This window comes from Trifolium pratense, linkage group LG2 (genome assembly GCF_020283565.1).
Source record: "Trifolium pratense cultivar HEN17-A07 linkage group LG2, ARS_RC_1.1, whole genome shotgun sequence".
In the NCBI taxonomy this organism is placed as follows: Eukaryota; Viridiplantae; Streptophyta; class Magnoliopsida; order Fabales; family Fabaceae; genus Trifolium; species Trifolium pratense.
In genome coordinates, this window is record NC_060060.1 from 45976792 (window position 1) to 45996240 (window position 19449).

At 34.2% G+C, this 19449-nt stretch overlaps 2 protein-coding genes across 3 annotated transcripts; one reads left to right on the forward strand and one right to left on the reverse strand.

Annotated features, from left to right (window-relative positions):
* The first annotated feature begins 1598 nt into the window (after positions 1–1598).
* On the forward strand, positions 1599–5367 carry LOC123908371 (tRNA (adenine(58)-N(1))-methyltransferase catalytic subunit trmt61a-like). 2 transcript variants are annotated; one of them, XM_045958994.1, is made up of 5 exons: positions 1618–1707; positions 2194–2292; positions 3254–3735; positions 4546–4790; positions 4914–5367. In XM_045958994.1, exons 3-5 carry the CDS (start codon positions 3287–3289, stop codon positions 5141–5143), a joined length of 924 nt encoding a protein of 307 aa, XP_045814950.1. In that variant the 5' UTR covers positions 1618–1707; positions 2194–2292; positions 3254–3286; the 3' UTR covers positions 5144–5367. The 2 variants fall into 2 exon arrangements, with proteins under 2 accessions (XP_045814949.1, XP_045814950.1); XM_045958993.1 differs by lacking the exon at positions 2194–2292 and having other exon boundaries at positions 1599–1707.
* An 8153-nt stretch (positions 5368–13520) lies between these two features.
* On the reverse strand, positions 13521–18503 carry LOC123910836 (uncharacterized membrane protein YjcL-like). Its single transcript, XM_045962110.1, has 6 exons — positions 18167–18503; positions 16449–16675; positions 16101–16211; positions 15472–15627; positions 14751–14992; positions 13521–13969 (listed from the first exon to the last, which is right to left on the reverse strand). The coding sequence occupies exons 1-6, from the start codon at positions 18460–18462 to the stop codon at positions 13646–13648; spliced, it is 1356 nt and encodes a 451-aa protein (XP_045818066.1). The 5' UTR covers positions 18463–18503; the 3' UTR covers positions 13521–13645.
* Positions 18504–19449: the final 946 nt, after the last annotated feature.

Below are 19449 nucleotides of genomic sequence, written 5' to 3' on the forward strand. Positions count from 1 at the left end.
AACACCTCCTCTCTAGGGCTTGTATAAACACCAATTCAAGAAGGACTAAGGGATGTGCGCAATTCACATTATAAAATTTTTCATTTCACATTCTCATGCATATTGACTTAAACATCAAAATATTTACAAATACTTCTCACCAATTTCAACCTCAATAGTCCTCTGCTCGACGCCAACCACCCATTCTGATCACTTCGAATCAACGCCTTTTGTCACTTTAGAAGAGACTAGAGAGTATGTCGATAAAAAAGGAGCACATGCACCTATAGATGTCCATACGTGGACCAATGAAATCGTGAGTTGAGAAGAGGTGAGTTTTTTGCAACCGGCTATTCCCAGTCAATTGTAGCAGTTACCGACACGTGAATGAACCTTAAAATGTTTGTTGTTTGCCTACGTAGGCATGCCACAATATCTATCGTGGTTCTCAAACTTAGGATACTTGTTTGTTTGTTGTGCCTAACCCAAGCCAAATAAAGAAATGAATGAGAGCCAAGAAAATCTAAAGAAAAATTTGCATTCCATTTTCTCTTTGTTTCTTTACCATATGCGTTTTGTTATTATTATTGTGCAATGACGTCAATGTAAAGAGATGACAGAAATGTCAAATGAAACAAATTAACTAGTTGTAGTACTAGTAATAAATTCATATGCTCTTCGCAGTCAATGTCTTTGTTCCTTGTACACCTACTCCTCACCTTCACAAAAATTAAAAAATCAAACCGTTTTAATCCTCGAAGTTTCATAGTTACTTTATTTTAACTTTTAAATTTTATAACTGTTTTTTTTTATAAGCAAAAATTGAATTATAAGGAGTTCAAGGGTTACTCAACCCTTACAATTCTTATAGCAACCATTACATGCTAATAATGCAATTTAATGGATCCTTACACCAATATGAAAAAACACAAGAAGACTTCCTAGCTATTTTACCTATAAACCAAAACCATGAAATATAAATAATCTTGTCTTCTAAGGCTTTCTAATTAATAGCCTCTCGTCTAAAAACCACATTGTTACGCGCACGCCATATACACCAAGTGGTGGCCAACCAAATAACGTGACGAGCTTTTTCATATTTCTTATTTTTCAATAAAGCTCCAAAAGAGGAAAAATGTTTCCACCCGTCATCCAAAATTTTATAACTGTTTGATTTTGAGCCCTTAAATTTTAATCGCTCGATTTTGGCCCCTCAAATTTATCCCATTTTTTATATTTGCCAGTCCATGTTGACTTTTTTGCTAAAAAAAAAATAAATTCGACGTTGACTTTTGTTACTAACAATTACTTTTATGACATTTTACAATTTAAAAGGAAAAAAAAAACATAATTTTTTTTTAAAATAAAAAAATTAATTTAAAAATAAATGGCAATTTTTTTTCTGAACTTCCAAAAATAATGTTTCCATTGAAAATAACGTTTTACATTAAAAAAAATTCGGAAAATATTTTCCGAACTTTTTATGCATGAGTAAAATTTGAATTTCAAGAGGATAAAAAAAAAAACGCATGGGAAGAGAAAGTTTCGTTCGAAAAAATACTAAGCCCAATCCACAATCTTTATGAAACCAATCCATTAAAGCCCATATATATATTTAACACTTTCTGTTTTATTTCAGAACCGCCTACCGCTGCTGCTTTGAAATCAACTGACCGGCCGCTAATCACAGTCGGAGTTCGTCGTCGGCCGCAAGAGAAACCTTTCAAGGTTTGTTTTTTTTTTTTGTTTTCATTTTCTTTCCCACTTGTGCATCTTGAATTAACTGTAAGTTTGAAAGAATCAATGTGCTATAATTTATTAAATGCATAGTTTTTTCCTTCCACCACAGCAGTGAATAGTAGATTATTGATATTTCTTTGTATGTGGTAATTAGTACATAACTTATAACCCATTCATGTAACGGGTAAATAGATTCCAGGGACAAGCCGGTAGAATCAAGTCTCAAGAGTAGGGATTCCAATGATGTAGAATAGAATCCGGTACCAAAGAGAAGTTATGCAAAGCATAATATTGAATGAGAGAGTTTTTAGAGGAGAAGATAATTTGTTGAATATTGATTGATTCTCAAAGTGAGGCACAATGCCTTTAAATACAACCCTAGAGGATAAAAATATAAAATGACATAGAATAAATTATTTAAAATAAACTACTTAATTCCTAATACTTATTTCCTGTTACAATTCATGTATGTAGTATAAGGTTCTCATTCTCAAAAGACTCACAAAACTGCCTCGTTCTTCTTGCACCATCTCCTCCATCTGTTCCGCCTCTGTTCGTGTTCATCAATTCTTAGTAAGTAAATTTGAGCTCTCTTTTTCTTTGCCCTACTCACAAATGTGCTCAATTTTAGATCTCTTTTATTGCCCTCTTTTTTCCCCTACTTGCCCCTCGCAAATATTTTATTATATTTTTCTTGGCCATCTGATATCTTTAGATTAGGGTTTAGCCATTGTTTTGACGGAGGGAAGTTTCTAGGTCAAGGTAGATACAATACAAACATCTATCGCCGCCAATCCTTTTTTTCCTACTGATATCGTACTCATCAGTTCCCTCCATCTCTGTTTTGCTTTGCAACTCAGGTGAGGCCTACTCTACCCCCTTGATAATTTGGGGTATTTGTCCAACAACCAATTAAAATAAGCCACATAAGTAAATTTACGTGCGCTAGCCACAACTAACTTGTAACCAACTTTTATTTCACCTGTATATTGCTTGTTCTTGTTCTTATTGGTTGATGGGTAAATATTCCCAAATTATAAGGGTAAATTAGAAAAAACCTTTTGTATTTGGTTTCCTGCAAGTCCCATTCCGCATAAGATTTATGTGTTATGATTCAGTTGCTAATCACAGTTTTTTAGTTTCAAATTGGAGTACAACATGAAAGTAGTTGTGCTGCTGCAACAAGTATTGCCATGGATAGTCATATAATTTACTTGGATATGATTTAATCGGCAAATCGATTTTACATATTTTTTGGTACAGTTTTTTGGTTTCACAATTTTTGCCATGGTTGGTTTCTCTTTTTCCCTTTAGAATTGATAATAACTTGAAGCTAGAATTTCAAGCTTTTGATTCTAGAGTTGGTTTTTATCAAATTTATTGTTCAACTCACTTTTAGTCAAAAACAAGTTATAGAATCAATTCATACAAAATTAATTTGTCATCGCGTAGATCCAAGCACACTTTGGATCTTCAAAAATCAGCTTCTAGTTATTACACATGTTTGATGGTTTTCAATGTTTTTGTATTGCAGATACTTGTTCATATTGAACTGAAAGATTTGAAAATGTTGAGTATTGATACTACAAGAAAGTTATCATTTAATCGATCAATTAGTAACGGCGATTTGGTAATTGTTTATGAAAGGCATGACAACATGAAGGCTGTAACAGTATCTGAGGGATCAGTTTTGCAGAATCGGTTCGGTGTTTTTAAGCATGCAGATTGGATAGGAAAGTCATTTGGGTCCAAAGTATTCAGCAATAAGGGTGGATTTGTTTATTTGTTAGCTCCTACGCCTGAATTATGGACTTTAGTTTTAAGCCACAGGACGCAGATTCTATATATTGCGGATATTAGTTTTGTTGTTATGTACTTGGAGATTGTTCCTGGTTGCGTTGTTCTTGAATCTGGAACTGGAAGTGGGTCTTTAAGTACTTCCCTTGCTAGGGCTGTTGCTCCTACAGGACATGTTTATACATTTGATTTCCATGAGCAAAGGGCTGAATCAGCTAGGTAATACTGCACTTTCCTTTCTCTGATGATGTTTTTTTCTTTAGCCAATACCGTATTTGCTATTTACCAGTGTTGTCAAATAGCGGCGACAGTTGTGCTATAGCATAACGGATTTTAATGAATCTGCTATGAAAACTGCGATGCTACCCTAGGTTTTAGGTTTACTATTCGGGCAATAGCCTCCTCTATTTAATGCTATCTAGCTGATGTATCGACAATAGCGGAAAAAATAGAATCTTAGGTTTTTCTTTAAAGAATAAAACTGAAGAGTCTACATGTGTGGCAAACATAACCTATTCTCATAATAGAAAAATTGAAGAGTCGATGAATATTACTCTATATCTACAATAATACGGAAGCCTTTCAATATATGTGCTATGCTCTGCCTCTGTTCCCTATCTTATTTGTATACAGTGTCCTATATTTTATATTGACTTGTTTCGACTGCTATGCGGCGTTTTCTATTTGCCTCAGTTCTGTTTGTCACGGCGGATTTTCCGCAATCTGCCTTTGATGGCACTGTTAATTCCATGGCTTCGTATTGTGTTATATTTATTTTTTTTTGAAAACTTGGTATCCGGCCTTTATTGTGTTATATTTTGTTCTCTTGTTCTAGAATTTGTTAGTAATATTTTTGGGGAACTAATACCCTATTGTTCAGAGTGGCAATGCTTAAGTGCAAGTTTATTTACTTCTACCCAACTTGGTGGATACCATCTTTTTGTTTGTATGTATATGCGTGTGGCGATAAGCTTGATGTGGCAAATGTCTAGGAATAACATATATTAATACTTGTTTTCCACCATGTAGGGATGATTTTGAGAGGATTGGTCTAAGCAGCTTAGTAACTGTGGGAGTGAGGGACATTCAAGGTGAGGGTTTTCCCGAAGAATTTGCTGGCTTGGCTGATGCAGTATTTTTGGATCTACCACAGCCTTGGCTAGCTATTCCTTCAGCTGCAAAAATGTTAAGACATGATGGCACGCTTTGCTCTTTCTCCCCTTGTATTGAACAAGTACAACGATCATGTGAAACAATGCAATCCAACTTCACCGGTATTTCCCAATCTTCTTCTATATGTTTCTTATCTTTTTGCTCTGTCGTAGTGTTTATGTAACTAGTGGTAATTTAGTTAAGCACTGACAAAATTTCTTTGTAAATGTGTTCTTATGTCAAAGATATAAGGACTTTTGAGGTACTCCTAAGGACATACGAAGTTCGAGAAGGGAAAACGGAAAGCAAGGAAATTAATGGTAATGGCTCTAATGGTTCGCTTCCTTGTAAGAGGCGACAATGTTCAGATGGAGCTAATTTGCTTAGCTATCCTAATTCTTCTGTTATGGCTAGACCTTCTGGTGAAGCTAGAGGTCACACGGGTTATTTGACATTTGCAAGATGTCTCTCATGAAGAATGTTATTGTAATTTTATGATACTCAAAATCAGTGTAGCGGAATTTGGAATATGCTATTTAGAACAAAAGTATTGTCAAATAGTTGCTATAGTGGTGCAATTGGTAACATTGATTCAATTGTAACATTATACAACAGTTTTTTTGTTCTTCATTTATAACTATGTTTTCAAAGGAAAATTTAACATGCACTTGGGGTACTACAAACATGCTCTTTTGATTAGTTCTTTGAGTTAGTCTTATGTTTTTTTTTTTTTTTTTTTTTTTTTTTTTTTATTTTTTTTATTTTTATTTCCTACAACGACCGTTTGTATGTATGCCTCTTATAATAAAGTACATAAAATTCTCTAATTTTATGCATTAGTCAGACAGTCACAAACGTTTGTCTTGTGTATGGATTATGTGTCTCACATTCCTCTTTTTAGTAATCAACCCGGTAATGTGGTACTTCATGACTTCCGATGTGGGATTAAGAGTTAGATTCATGAAACTATTGATCAGTATATAGTTTGTCAAGAGAAAGATACAACAAAATATCAGTCTTATTTATTCATACAATTAAGAAAGAACTTTCTTTTCCACATAAATGTATCTTAATTGGTAGCTACCAGAAAATCTATTGAAGGGGTTGAGATTCGAATCTCAGAATTTCCACTTTACACTTAAAGTGAGTGTATGAGTCTGTGTCTAGCTGACAACTAGAGTAATCATTTTACACAAAAAATAGCAATATATTTATTCTCTACTAAATATTGCAAATATAATATAGATTATTATATTAAGATAGATACTATAGAATCTAAGTAAAAAAAATAAAAAATATAGAATCAAAATATTTAAAATATTTTTATGATAAACAAAAATTATTGAAATGTAACTTCTATCTTTACACTTTCATAAAATATTATCTACCATACTATATGTTACAATCACTATTTTAATCTAATTGTACGTCTCTTTCTATTTTGAAGAATAAAATACTAATTTAATCTTAATTTATCTTAAAAATCTAATAATAATAATAATAATAATAATTTTGTGTAGATGACATTGAATACAGGAGAAATAAGATTAGTGATAGACTGGAAATGATGAGTATGGTCGAAAAAATAAATTGGCCTAAGGGAGTAGGGAAGGGAAGAGTGAGAAAGTGAAATGCTAGGAGAAAAAATTGATCACCAAAGAGAAGAGAAAATAGGGGGGACGAAATACGGAAGAGAAAGAAGAAAATAAAGTTGTTAGAAGATATTTCAAAAAAGAGAGAGGAAATAGGAAAATGAAAAAAAATAAATTTGTTAAAAGATATTTCAAAAAAGAGAGTGAATACAAAGATAAGTTTAAAAATAAAAAGAGATAAAAAAAATAGATAGAAATATATAAATTGACTAACTTACCTTAAATTTTAATGATGTGCCAATTTTTATCACATTTAAATATATAGTTAAAGTTGAGTATTTTTTTAGCTAATAGTTAAAAGGTGATAGAGTTCTGTCCCCGTGAGCTTAACTCAGTTGGTAGGAATATCGCATTGTATGTGCAGGAGCCCAAACTCGAATCCGGGACACTCAACTTATTCACTTTTAAGGTGGATTTTTTAGCCACTAGACCACTTGACAAAAAAAAAGGTGATAGAGGTATCTAGTTCAATTCCAAACAAAGAATGACAAAATATATATTAACTAACAAACTACAGACTAAGATTGACCCGTTTGAAAAATATACTCCCTCCGGCCTTAATTATAAGCAAATTATACTTTTTAGATTCATTGGAAAACCAATGTATTTGGCCTTAAGTAAGTCTAGATACGTTGGCATTCAAATGAATCTAAAAAGTAGAATTTGCTTATAATTAAGGCCGTAAGGAGTATATAGTTTAAATTGATAGATCGATTGACAAATATATAATGGCAACTAGAGGTGTTCAAATCTAAGGGTTCGTTGTATCCAAAAATAAAAAATTAAAAAAAATCTAAGGGTTCATTTTTTGAAACGAAAAAATATTATTAATAATAACCGGTCTCTGCACAAGACGAACAGAGGTCGAGATAAACTGAATTACAAAAACAGAGGCATCGTATATAAGCGGAACACCAATGAGAAAGCTAAAAGACGGACACTACCTAGTACACACCCCACAGTCACCAAACCACCCAAAGCACACAACACAAACACTAGACCAACAAAGAGGACCATCATCCCGACCTAAAAGGATGCACTAAGACTCTAACTCCCGATCCCAAATCAAAAGTGATCGGCCCATCAGAATAAAAAAAAGCAACTTTGGGGGGCAAAAATTAACGGGGCAACGACATAATGAAAACCTGGGCAGTTAAGTCTCCAGCGCAAGTCAACACCGATGCAAGAAACCTGCAAATCTCAGCTGATTTAGAAATCCTCAGAGACTCAAAATCGAGTCCTGCAAATCTCAGCAAATTTAGAAACCCTTAGAGACTCAAAATCGAGTCCTGCAAATCTCAACAGATTTGTAAGCGGTCAGAGAATCCCGTATCGAGGAAAACCAGTCACACACAACATCAACCTCCCACCGGCGGCTCCAAAACCAACACCTCTACTTTTACCCCTCGCCACCACACCCTTGCAACACCTCCAACTCAGGGCCGTCGCAGCCGCCGCCACACCACCCCTTCACTGATCTGACGCAGCCACCGCCATCCCAACATAGTGTTGGGAAATCGTTTCATAAAACACTTTTATAAACGCAGCGGAATTTTAAAATTAAAATTTCCCATCAATTGATTCTTGTGAATGAGCATGATCAGGTCTAGAATATTACCTTTGAAGAACAAATTTGTGGTCGCCTTTCTTGATCACAAGCACCGCACTTGCAGCACCTCCACTTAGTCCACACGAACAGGAACCTTCGATCTCACAGTGCTAGCTGTTCTTGGATGAAGGCTGAGGGAATTTTGTGCGGTTTAGGGTTTTGAGAAATTCAGAATTTTTCTAAACTCAGTTAGGGTTTCAAAAATGTGACTACTGAACTTCATAAGGCTCTATTTATAGAGTTTCTTATGAAGTCTTTAGTTTACACGAAATTGGGCTTCTCAAGCCCAATAACCGTTTTTCACTAACTGCACCCCCACAATAAGTCTTACTTATTTTTTCCCTTCTTAACTGTCCTTATGTGTGTGGCCCTGTAGGTTCTTATGACGTTGGCAATAATATTAATCGTAATATTATAAACAGTGAGCGGTATCTAGCAACACATCACTGTTACCCAAGTCACAAGAATGTCACGTGATCTGACTAACCTTTCCGTGATAAATATCTTGTGCACAATTACCCTTTTGTCCTCATGTCTATATTGAACACAAGGCATAGTATGTCATCCTTGTCTAGTTCAATATTGGGCCCATAGACATATCTCCCGTTATGTAGGAGGGACAAATTCCATCTAGGTCACTCATGTCCCTCAGCATGATTCGTGGGATACCCATCAACCAACTTTATAATTATCCAGTTACGGATAACGTTTGAATGGCAACAAGGTATTACACTCCTGCATCTAGGGTACATAGTGGTTTCAGGTCGAAGGGTGGAATACACCTTTTATCACTATGAGAAAACTTATGACATTTCATAACACTCTATGTAGTATTCTCATGGTGGGTCAATCCGATATAAAGTTACCCTTAACGTTTATATCTATGTGAAGACTTGATAACTCATTATCCATGATCAGTGAGATATGATCATCAGTCTACCAACATAATAGTCTTTATGCTTTAACGTTATCCCATTTCACAATAAAGCTTGACTATGGATATGTTTAAGAATAGTGTTCTTATATTTAATGGAATCTCACGATTAAGTCATACTTAACGTTCCATACAATGAACTTGCTATTCTAGGGACTCTATTATTATTTAACACATAAACATAATAAAGAAAAGCCTTTATTTAATAAGTAAATTATTCAATACATTTATTATGCAATTATAAATAATTGGCCTCTAGGGCTTACACCAACACATAGAACCGTCACAACCACCACACTCATAGATCCGTCGCGAGCACCTTCAAAACCGCCGGCAAAAGTTGGATCACCATAAACGCCGGCGAACAGAAAAACGCCGGCAAACCAAGAGCAACAGAAGAAAGTCGCTCGTCACAACATGCTCCAAATACCACCACACCAAAACAAAACCACCAAGCCACCACCAGACACGTTGCCACCACCACGAAAAATTTCAGCAGACCAATCGCCACCACCACGAAAAACAACAGCATACCCGTCACCACCACCACCAGCAAAACGCGAACCACCACCACAAAAGACTTCACCATCAATCAACTGGAGCAACGAAGTGACCGCCGGGTAAACAACCACCTCCACCACCAAAATCAAAAACCACCACCGGATAGTAAGAACAGCAAGACCACCACCTCAACCAAGGACCTCCAGCCACCATCTCCACTCAGACGAAACTCATCACCACCGCACTAAGACAACACAAAACCTCCGAATCCGCGCCGAACCACCACACCCGCCGGAAAACAGCTGCCAAAAACCAGACCATCGGACACCAACACCAAGATCCGAACCTACCAAGCTCAGATCCGCAACAACAACAACTCTGACGCGGAGAGGACCAGCAGGCAACGATAGCTCACCGGAAAACGAAAGAGAAGGAGGTTTAGTATAGAGGAGTGAGAGAGCTCGTCGGAAAGATGGGTAACATGGTGGTGTGAAGTGGAGAACACCACACACCACCAGCCATGGAAGTTACATCTTGAGAGAGGGAGGTAGCTTTGGATTTAGGGAGGTAGACAACGGTTGAAACTCTAGAGAGAAGGCAGAGAAAACATATTTTAGTGAGAGAAAGTGTATTTAAATCCAAATAATACTTTGATTAATTGATACAAGAGTATCAATTCAATATGGCTGCAGAGCGACTCGATGAAACAACAAGGAAAGGAAAAAAATTTCGGTGAAGAAGCAAGCAGAGAGAAAGAAAAATTTGATATTCAGAAATTTTGATAAAACTGAAGAATGATAAAACAAAACTAATCTAAGGGTTCGTTTGCTGCGCATATATGATAATGACAGGATAATATATAAAATAGGATAAGGACAATGGCGGAGATGCCAACCGGCATAGCCATCGACCACCGCTCTCAAATCCGCTCTCAAATCTCTCTGTTTCTCATTCTCTCAGGCCGCTCTCAAATCTCTCTGTTTCTCATTCTCTCAGGCCGCTCTCAAATCCACCGCCGCTCTCAGCCCCTCTCTCTCTCTCTCTCTCTCGCAGCGCAGACAGGTAAAGTAAGCAACCCTAAAACTGAGAAATTGCATAAAATACTTAGAAATTGGTATTCCAATTATTATTCTATGTCTAACTTGATGAATTCACCTGCTTACTATTATGTAATTAACCTTTCCTTTTTCATATTTGAATTTCATGCTTTTTCCTTTGATTTTTTAGAAGCATCGTATGTTTTTATCTTTTGGTTAGGTTGCTGAATATTCTAAATGAAGTTGTGTGAGGAAACAAACTGATCTTAAGAGAAATACTTGAGCTAGGAATTTCCAATTGACCATTCAGTGGTATTTATAATGCAAATGATTGAATGAGTGAATTATTTCATTAGATTTAATTGAAGGTAGCTAGGAATTCATGTCACACTGAGGGTTGATTTTGCTGCTGTATATGCCTTATTTCCCTGTTATGCTGGTTTGCTTATTGAGGTGGCAGTGGGGTTTCTTTGATTTGTATAGAAAATAGGGGTGGGCTTAAGTGTGTGATTGTCTTGAGCCTTTTGTATAGTTATCATTTCCTTTTTGTTGTAATCCTTTGTACTATGTGATGGACTAGCATTTCTTGTGCTCGTTCATTCTTCAATTCAATATATTTAGCCATTTAAAAAAAAATAATAATTTCATCTCTCTTATTCAGGGTCGGCCAACAGCAAGTGCACAATGTGCAACAGCGCTGGGCCTCCAAACTGGAGGGGCCTCAATTTTTTTTTATACTGCATTATTAAGTAATAATTTATGGCTATGTTCAAGGGGAAAAAATGGCCCAACTAAATCAACACACATTAAGCAACAACATGTGACATAAGGCTATTGGAAAGAGCACACACGCACAATAATAGGAAAGAGCACACACGCACAGTAACAACATAAAAAATTAGGATTTCAAGAACACATTCATTCCACCGACCACCGCAAACAACAAATCAACACTAACCTAAAAAGAAAAAAATCATAAAATCTTATTTTGAATTTAAGGTTAGTTTACTAATTGTTCAGTATTTCTTCTATTCTAATTGTTAATTTTTTTTATTAGTTTGTTATTTTGTGATTTTATTTGAGAAATGCTAATTATCTCTTTTCTTTTAATTGATATGCACTGACGGTGTAAAATAGTTTTACACGATCGTCCAATAAATAACCATAATTTTGTCATGTCATGTCAAGAAAGTGGGGTGAAGTGGGATGATGTGGCGGAAAACATGATTGATATTTGTTGACAATGTAAAATTATTTTACACCGTCGGTGCATATCAATTAAATCCTATTTTTTTTTTACTAAGGGTCCATTTTTAACATTTAAGCCGGGCCTCCAAATCCTCGGGACCGGCCCTGCTCTTATTTGATTATGTTTTGCTGGTTTTTTCTTATTTGACTCATGCTAGCCAAAAAAATATTGCGGTTAAAATTGTGCTCAGACTCCAATATAATCCTGGCTCAGCCACTGGATAAGGATGAGATAAAATATAAGTTATTTGGTGCATGCAGGTCGTAGGATAATAAACATAATAACTATTATATCATATTTTTTATATATATCTCATAATAATATGATAAAAAAAACAAAATAATAAATTCCAACAGTTTTTTAATCTACAAAAGAAAACAAAATAATAAATATCGTTTTTAATGGCAAGCAACTAGATATATAACCTACAATTTTTCGATGAATAGATAAGCATATCTAATATAATTAACAAACTAAACCTACAAAAACGCCAACTATAAGATTATCTGCATTTGCAAATTTTATTAACGACCCTCACCTATATATATATTATGTTCTACATTATCAATATGTAATTTAGTAGTACTAGGAGTGGAAGTAAACAACCATATATTTACACAAGATACAAACTTCATCTAGCTATAATATTCATCATGAATGAAAGGGCGTATAAGTCATTGTGGTTTACAATGAAGTTTGTAGCAATTTTGCTACTTGTAGTCAACACTGTGAGATGTTATTTTCCCATTATACATGGTGAAATACTTGAGACACATGAGTCCATTGATGTAAAGAATCTTTCATTAAAGAAGAAACCTTGTGATGACTTCTACAAAGTTAAAAAAGGAGAGACCTTCTATAGCATCACTCAAAAGTGTAATGATCCATTTATTTTGGAGAGAAATCCACACATTCAAGATCCAGATGATATATATCCAGGTGTTATCCTCCGATTAGCCGATATTGAGAAGATTATTAACGGTGGTCAACTTAATACAGAAGATTTCGTTAATGTAGAGAATCTAAATCCACATGATATATCTTTCGGTGTTGATCAACCTTGTCGTGAATTCCACGTAGTTGGAAAAGGAGAGACCTTCTATAGCATCACTGAAAAGTGTAATGATCAATTTATTTTGGAGAGGAATCCACACATTCAAGATCCGGATGATATATTTCCGGGTGTTTTCCTCATATTGCAACCTCAACTATGACTAAAAAGTAGAAAGTACAAGAAACTAACTTTCTAGATATATTGTTTAGGTTTTTTTCCTTCTTTTTCATAAGCGCCGTTGCTTAGTATTTTTATTAGATTTGTATATTGGAGCCAATTTATCTTTATAAAACCGGATTATAAGGTGTGTGGTGTCACTCTTAACCCTAGCCGTCACAACTTTTTTCTCTTCTTAATCTATCGGAGAGGGGGTGATTTAGGGACAATTTAGGCCTAGAATCACCCCTTCAAATCATTATTTTTTCTAATTTAGTCAAATAATTTAGTGTTTCTTTTGTATATTTTGAGTGATTTCTTCGTCTTAGTGCGACGTTGTTTGTTTTGATTTTCCGTTTTAGCACGGTGTATTTTGTTTTTCCCATCTTAGGGCGAAGTATTGTTGTCTCATCTCGGTGCGGTGTTCATTTGTTTTAAGTTGAGGGATTAAGTTTGATCCAGTGCAAATGGAATCAATAACTTGGTGTAATCAACGCTACAGATCCAGAGACATATATTTCGGACACTTTAATAATATAGTCAAAACTGTAGCCTTATACAATTTGCTTTTTTATGCTATTAACATAGATGTTATGAGTTTGTTCACAAATCCACTTTAATAATTTGTATTGCATTAGTTTTAAAACACATTGACTTGAATTTGCTACAAACAAAGTTACATAAAATTCATGTGAAATATGGTCAAATTGTACATTAAAACTGTGTTAACAACATAACTTCCAATTAGTTGTAAGTACATATCTAAACATTAGAAACAATAATTTCTACAAATGTTTTAGAACCATTACTCCAAAACCAATACCTAAAAAAGTTGCAATTGAAACACCAAAAATACCTGTAAGAATTCCAGGAACAACTAAAGATTCCCAGCCTTTAGCCTTAGCCATTCCACAAGCTGTTGTAGGGCCTCCAATATTAGCATTTGATGCTAAAAGTAATAGCTTCAAATCAAGCTTAAATAACTTGCCTAATCCAAGAACAATAAGAAGATGAATAGTTACTTGAACTAATGCAAATATGAATATACTGGGGGCTGTTTTGATCACATTCAATATACTTCCACTAGCTCCAACCACCACAAAAAATACCTGAAAAATGCCTCTCATGTCAAATATATATATCATAGGTCACATGATGAAATTTTTACAAAGCATCATATCAATTAGAACATGTAATATGGTTTGAATACTTTGCATATTAAAATATTGCAAGGGAAGGATTTTTATTTTTATAATATTTAAATTCAGATTAGTGGAAGCACACACATGGTGCAGTGTCAAGGAGAACCACCAACCTTATTGAAGATTTACACTGAAATTTATGTATAACTTATTAATTGCGGAATTTTAGAATTGAACTCAAATCATAGCTGGAGGTTTAATTTTCTTATCACTAAGGTTTTCTATAATAGTATCATAATAAAAGGTTTTTTATAATAATATAAATAATAAAAAGTATACTTGAAGACTATAGGTTATGAGAATAAGAATAATATTTCCAGCCTATGAACCTTGCTTAAGGGGACAATGGATAATGCCCTTCTTGAATTTCTTGATTCTAGGATCAAATTGCACATAGGCCGCCTCCTTGCCTAATCCATATACTATACTGACAGAGACACGAATACCAAACACAATATTGACACGAAGATACCAATAATAATTTAAGAAAAGGGAAGTGGTTCAATATAACCACATGTGTCAATGTCATACCGGTGTTGGACACTAACACATGTCGGACACAAGACACGCCTTCATTCTTGGGTGTCTTTGGTGTTCATAAGTTTGCCAAAGCTTTAACTGTTATTGTCAACATAAAATCTACATCTACAACATGAAACAAAATAGAACAATCAAGAAAATTTGTTACCTGCATCAAAACCAAGGCAACAGTATGACCAGCAGGTACAAGAGGACTAATCAGCTTAGGTAGAAAAGTAGCTAAAATGACTATGATTGCAGTTACTCCTGGAAGAGTTCCTCCTTGTATACCATATTGTTTTGTGAAATATGTAGCAGCTCTACATATTACAAATGATGTAGCTACTGCAGTAGCTGTCTGTAACACTGGCATGTTTCCCTCATTTTCCGACTTCATATGCATTGCATTATCTGCCAAAATTACGCGTCAAATTAACGTAAAATTTTTCCATTCAAGATGAACAGATGATTTTATAAATTAGAAAACTAGCTTAGTCAAGAAAAATGAACGACTTTATCATGATCGTAATTCTATATTGCTGTCTGCAACAGCAATTGTGGCTGCTATATTAAGGTTTTAGAGGTCTCTGCAACTGCATCTTTCCACAATATTAATGTTTGCCACATAACCGCATCTTAGAACCCCCCAAAACAAAAATTAAAATATCATAATGATCTTAAGGGTTTTAAATAAAGATCCATAATCGTGATTTAGGCTGCGACACAACAAATTTTGGTATTTCAAAAACCGCAACGCGACTACAATTGAGACTGCATCTGAGTGTGAATCTCTACCTACCATATTAAGGATCGCAACTGCAACCATTGCCGCGACTGCTATTTAAAACCCTGATCATCTTGTATCAAAGATTCAAAATAGAACATAGTACCTGTGGTTGGTGGTGCGGTCTCTGCAGGTATTTTAGAAGCCAATGCAAACAACACCATAAAATAAACAGCGCAGATAACATTATCTGCGGCCACTCCTGCAGCTAAAACTGATGCAGACAAACCAAGCGCCTCTGAAATGGCAACATAATTAACAGCTACAACAATCAACATGGAAGTGTCAAAGAAAATTCATTCAATTTTAATTTATAGTTGTAAAAAAAAAATCAACGAACGTGTTTAAAATATTATACCAAGAAACCTTACCTAGTAACTCATCATATGGCAAGAAAAGATATACTAAAGTCCAATTTTTATGGCATCAAGTATTCATTCAATGGTATACAAATGCTTCATCTCTATCTTAGTATGAGTTTGGTTAACTTATTTTACATTTACATTGAATTATGTCATTTTCTTAAATTGTTATCGGTGTCAATGTATCTGTGTCCGTATTGTGTCTGGTGCCCGTGTCTGTGTTTGTGCTTCATGCAGAAGCTAAAATGAAACAAAATATAAATCAGGACTATTTAATTAGAGTTGATTCATAAAAACTGCAATGAATTCAAACATGCAAAATGTATAGACGAAAAGCACAATTAAGCATGGAGCAACTTGTTTAAGTACTTACATCCACCAATATAACTTCCCATTAGAGCTGCTGCAATTTTCCAGTTGTCAGGACCAAGAGATCTCATAGGAACTAAAAGAAATGCCACTAGAGTTCCAATTACAGTAGCAACTGCCATTCACAACATCATAATCAGTTTCACAGGACAAATTAAAAGCTCTCATAGAGTGCTTTCATAAACTATATCTATGAAGCACCGATACATACGCTGAATACTGACACATCAACATTGTTAATAATTTTTAGAGAATGAAATAATTAAATCTAAGCACACATGTCGGTGTCTGACACTGACATGTGTTGGACACCAGACATATCTTCAATCTGAATTCCTTAAAATAAAATCACCTGACCCAAGTAGGAAAGCTATGAGAAGTGTCCCGGTTGAACGAACGACTTCGTGCAAATTTGCTCCAAACAATAGCAGTGGAATTGTTATGGGAAGCAGAAACTCCAAGACAATAGAATATGCTGGAGCATCATGTGGAAGAATTCCAAGATTACTTGCTGCAAGTCCAACTAATGTGCTCACCAATGCAGCACTTACCATGCTCCCGATTTTAGTCTTCTCCGACCTTGTATTTCACAAAAATACAAAATATTTTCTTAAAATCAAATCAATACTAACATATCATAGTTTTAATTATATTTTAAATGAAAACAATACACATTTGGTCCCTTAATTAGTTTGGAGTACGAGTGTTTTTGTTCTTCAATATGTTTTGACTTTTGATTCAATTGTAAATTCAGTATGAGCACTTTCAGTTTTAAAATTCTCAAATTCAAAAGATAATTTGCACCTATAATATGGTTAACAGAAAACACAAAATTCTCATAATCTTCTCAAATAATCAAAATAACAAATTCAAATCATCATATACACCATCAAGTGTAACGAATGATCACAACCATTAGATCATTACAAACATTTGATGTTTATCAGAACCACTTCAAGTCATACACATGATTGTTGACGAAATGCTGACAACATACCGATCGACAGTGCATGAATATTAAACTCATTTATTGATACAATTGAACTATGAAGCACTGACACAGACACAAACATGACGTTGACGCGGACATGTCACTAATAAAAATTTGAAAAAATAAATTCATTGAATATAATCAGACACCAAACACGCCTTCCATGAAAAGTGACGGGTACTTCTGAGAAGTGAGCAATTGAAGGGGTTTTTTGATAACTTATTTACTTACAATATGTATGGATTGATGGTATAGGTGTAGTAGAACAAAATGAAATAGAAAAGATAGATTTTAAAAAATATAGGTTATCTCATTCTCAATCCATTTCATTATGCTTTATTCCATCAAATACCACCGATTCAAATATAGCAAATTATGATATGAATCATGGTCCACCGTGGATCAATACTTGAAAATGTTCAAAACGCTAACGACGATACGACATACATCATCTCTAGGAAACAGTTAATTACTCCTCATTGCCACGATCGGGATAATGACATGATTGACACAAATTCGATTAAAACAACAGAAATTAATAAATATGCAACTCACATTGAACCAAAATCAATCAGGTCACTGTCTTAGAAGTAAAAATAAAAATAAAAAAAAGTCGAGTTTTTACTTCTAGAAAATATCGTCAACTATCATTAATAATATTTCTGATAATTTTTAAATATTAATTCACCGTAGACCACTTATCAAGATAGTCCAACTTAGAACTGACCTTCAAACATATACCATTAGAGTTTTCACAATATTTATTTGAGGCGTGTTATCTAAACACATTGCGGCCGACAAAAATACGACATCTTGTCATAATATGAAAGGAAAAGGCTATGCACGCAAATCGATAAGCATAATATATTATTAAAAAATGAAAATTAGTATAGTTGTCCAACTTGTGTTCAAAAAGTGTGTTTATATAACATTTTTGTATTTATTTAAACATTATTATCCTATTTCTCAGCTAACTATATAGAAATGGAATTAGAAAAATGAGTACCAAATCGCACAAAATTGAATAATCAAATTCAAATCAATAGATAAATAAAAGAGAGAAGAATGAATAAAATTACCATAAACCAAAAGCACCAATGCTGAAGATAGCAGACCAAACCCCCCAATGATCATCAGGAGATATGATAGGGTATCTCAGCTGTGACCTCACAGCAACAATACTTCGATACAAACGAGGTTCCTTCGACGGATACGAGGTTGTTATTGCTGTTTGAGACTGTAGCACGAGTTTGGGACATGAATTGAGGTTGTTGGAGAAAGTACTGCGGAGAGAATGTGGGGGTGTTACGTGGCGGGATTTTATTGGGTTTGATGGAGAGAGAACAGTGACAGGTGGTGGTTTTAGGATAGCCATTGGTGGAATGGAGATTATGAAATGATGATAGATAGGAGTTGAACTAAATCTAATCATGTATTTATATGACTGCATTTCTTTCGCAAGAAGCTAGAATGACGTACAGATTAACACGTGCATTGCACGTGTGAATGGAACATATTTTTTCCTACGCTGATCACTTTACATTTGTTGATGTAATCTCTCTTCTCAAAATATAAGCAAAAATGAGTTAAAGAAATTTGATGTATTTGGTATGAGTTAAAGAAATTTGATGTATTTGGTTAAAGATTTAGACCAAATACATTCATTTTTGTTGACAAATTTTTGCGTATATTTTGGAACGGAGGAATATAACTCTAATAATTAATATTTTCAGAATTCGAGTTTCATCTCCTGTATATAACATTTGTGTTCATACCATTATATTACATTTATATATTACTTCCCTCGGTCCTTAATATAAGAGAGATTTCGTTTCTTCAAAAAAATATAAGAGAGACTTTACTTTTTAGATTCATTGAAAATTTAATGTATCTAGCATATAATATGAACTAGATATATTCGGTTCTAAATGAATTTAAAAAGTAAAGTTTATCTTATATTAAGGACCGAAGAGAATATATAAGATATGGAAAAAGTAACATGTAATTTATATATTGGTCTCAAATACATTATAACATTTTTTTTAACTAAGAGCATAATAACATCAGAAGACATAGAAGAACTCTCAACTAGGTTGACACCTACCGTGGGCTCTTATTCTATGTCAAGTGCTCATAATAAATTTTTTTCTTACGCAATAATAATATATATAAAAAAAGATTCATTATAACATAAAACTAGTTTAAAGACCCGTGCATTCGCACATGTCCATTAACTTTAGTTCGATATTTAAGTTTTATCGTTATCAGTAGAAAATTTATTTATAATAAGATATTGTTAAATATAAGTGAAAATATTGTGTTATTTTTTGTAAAACTTATTTATCCAATTTTTTATGTTTTA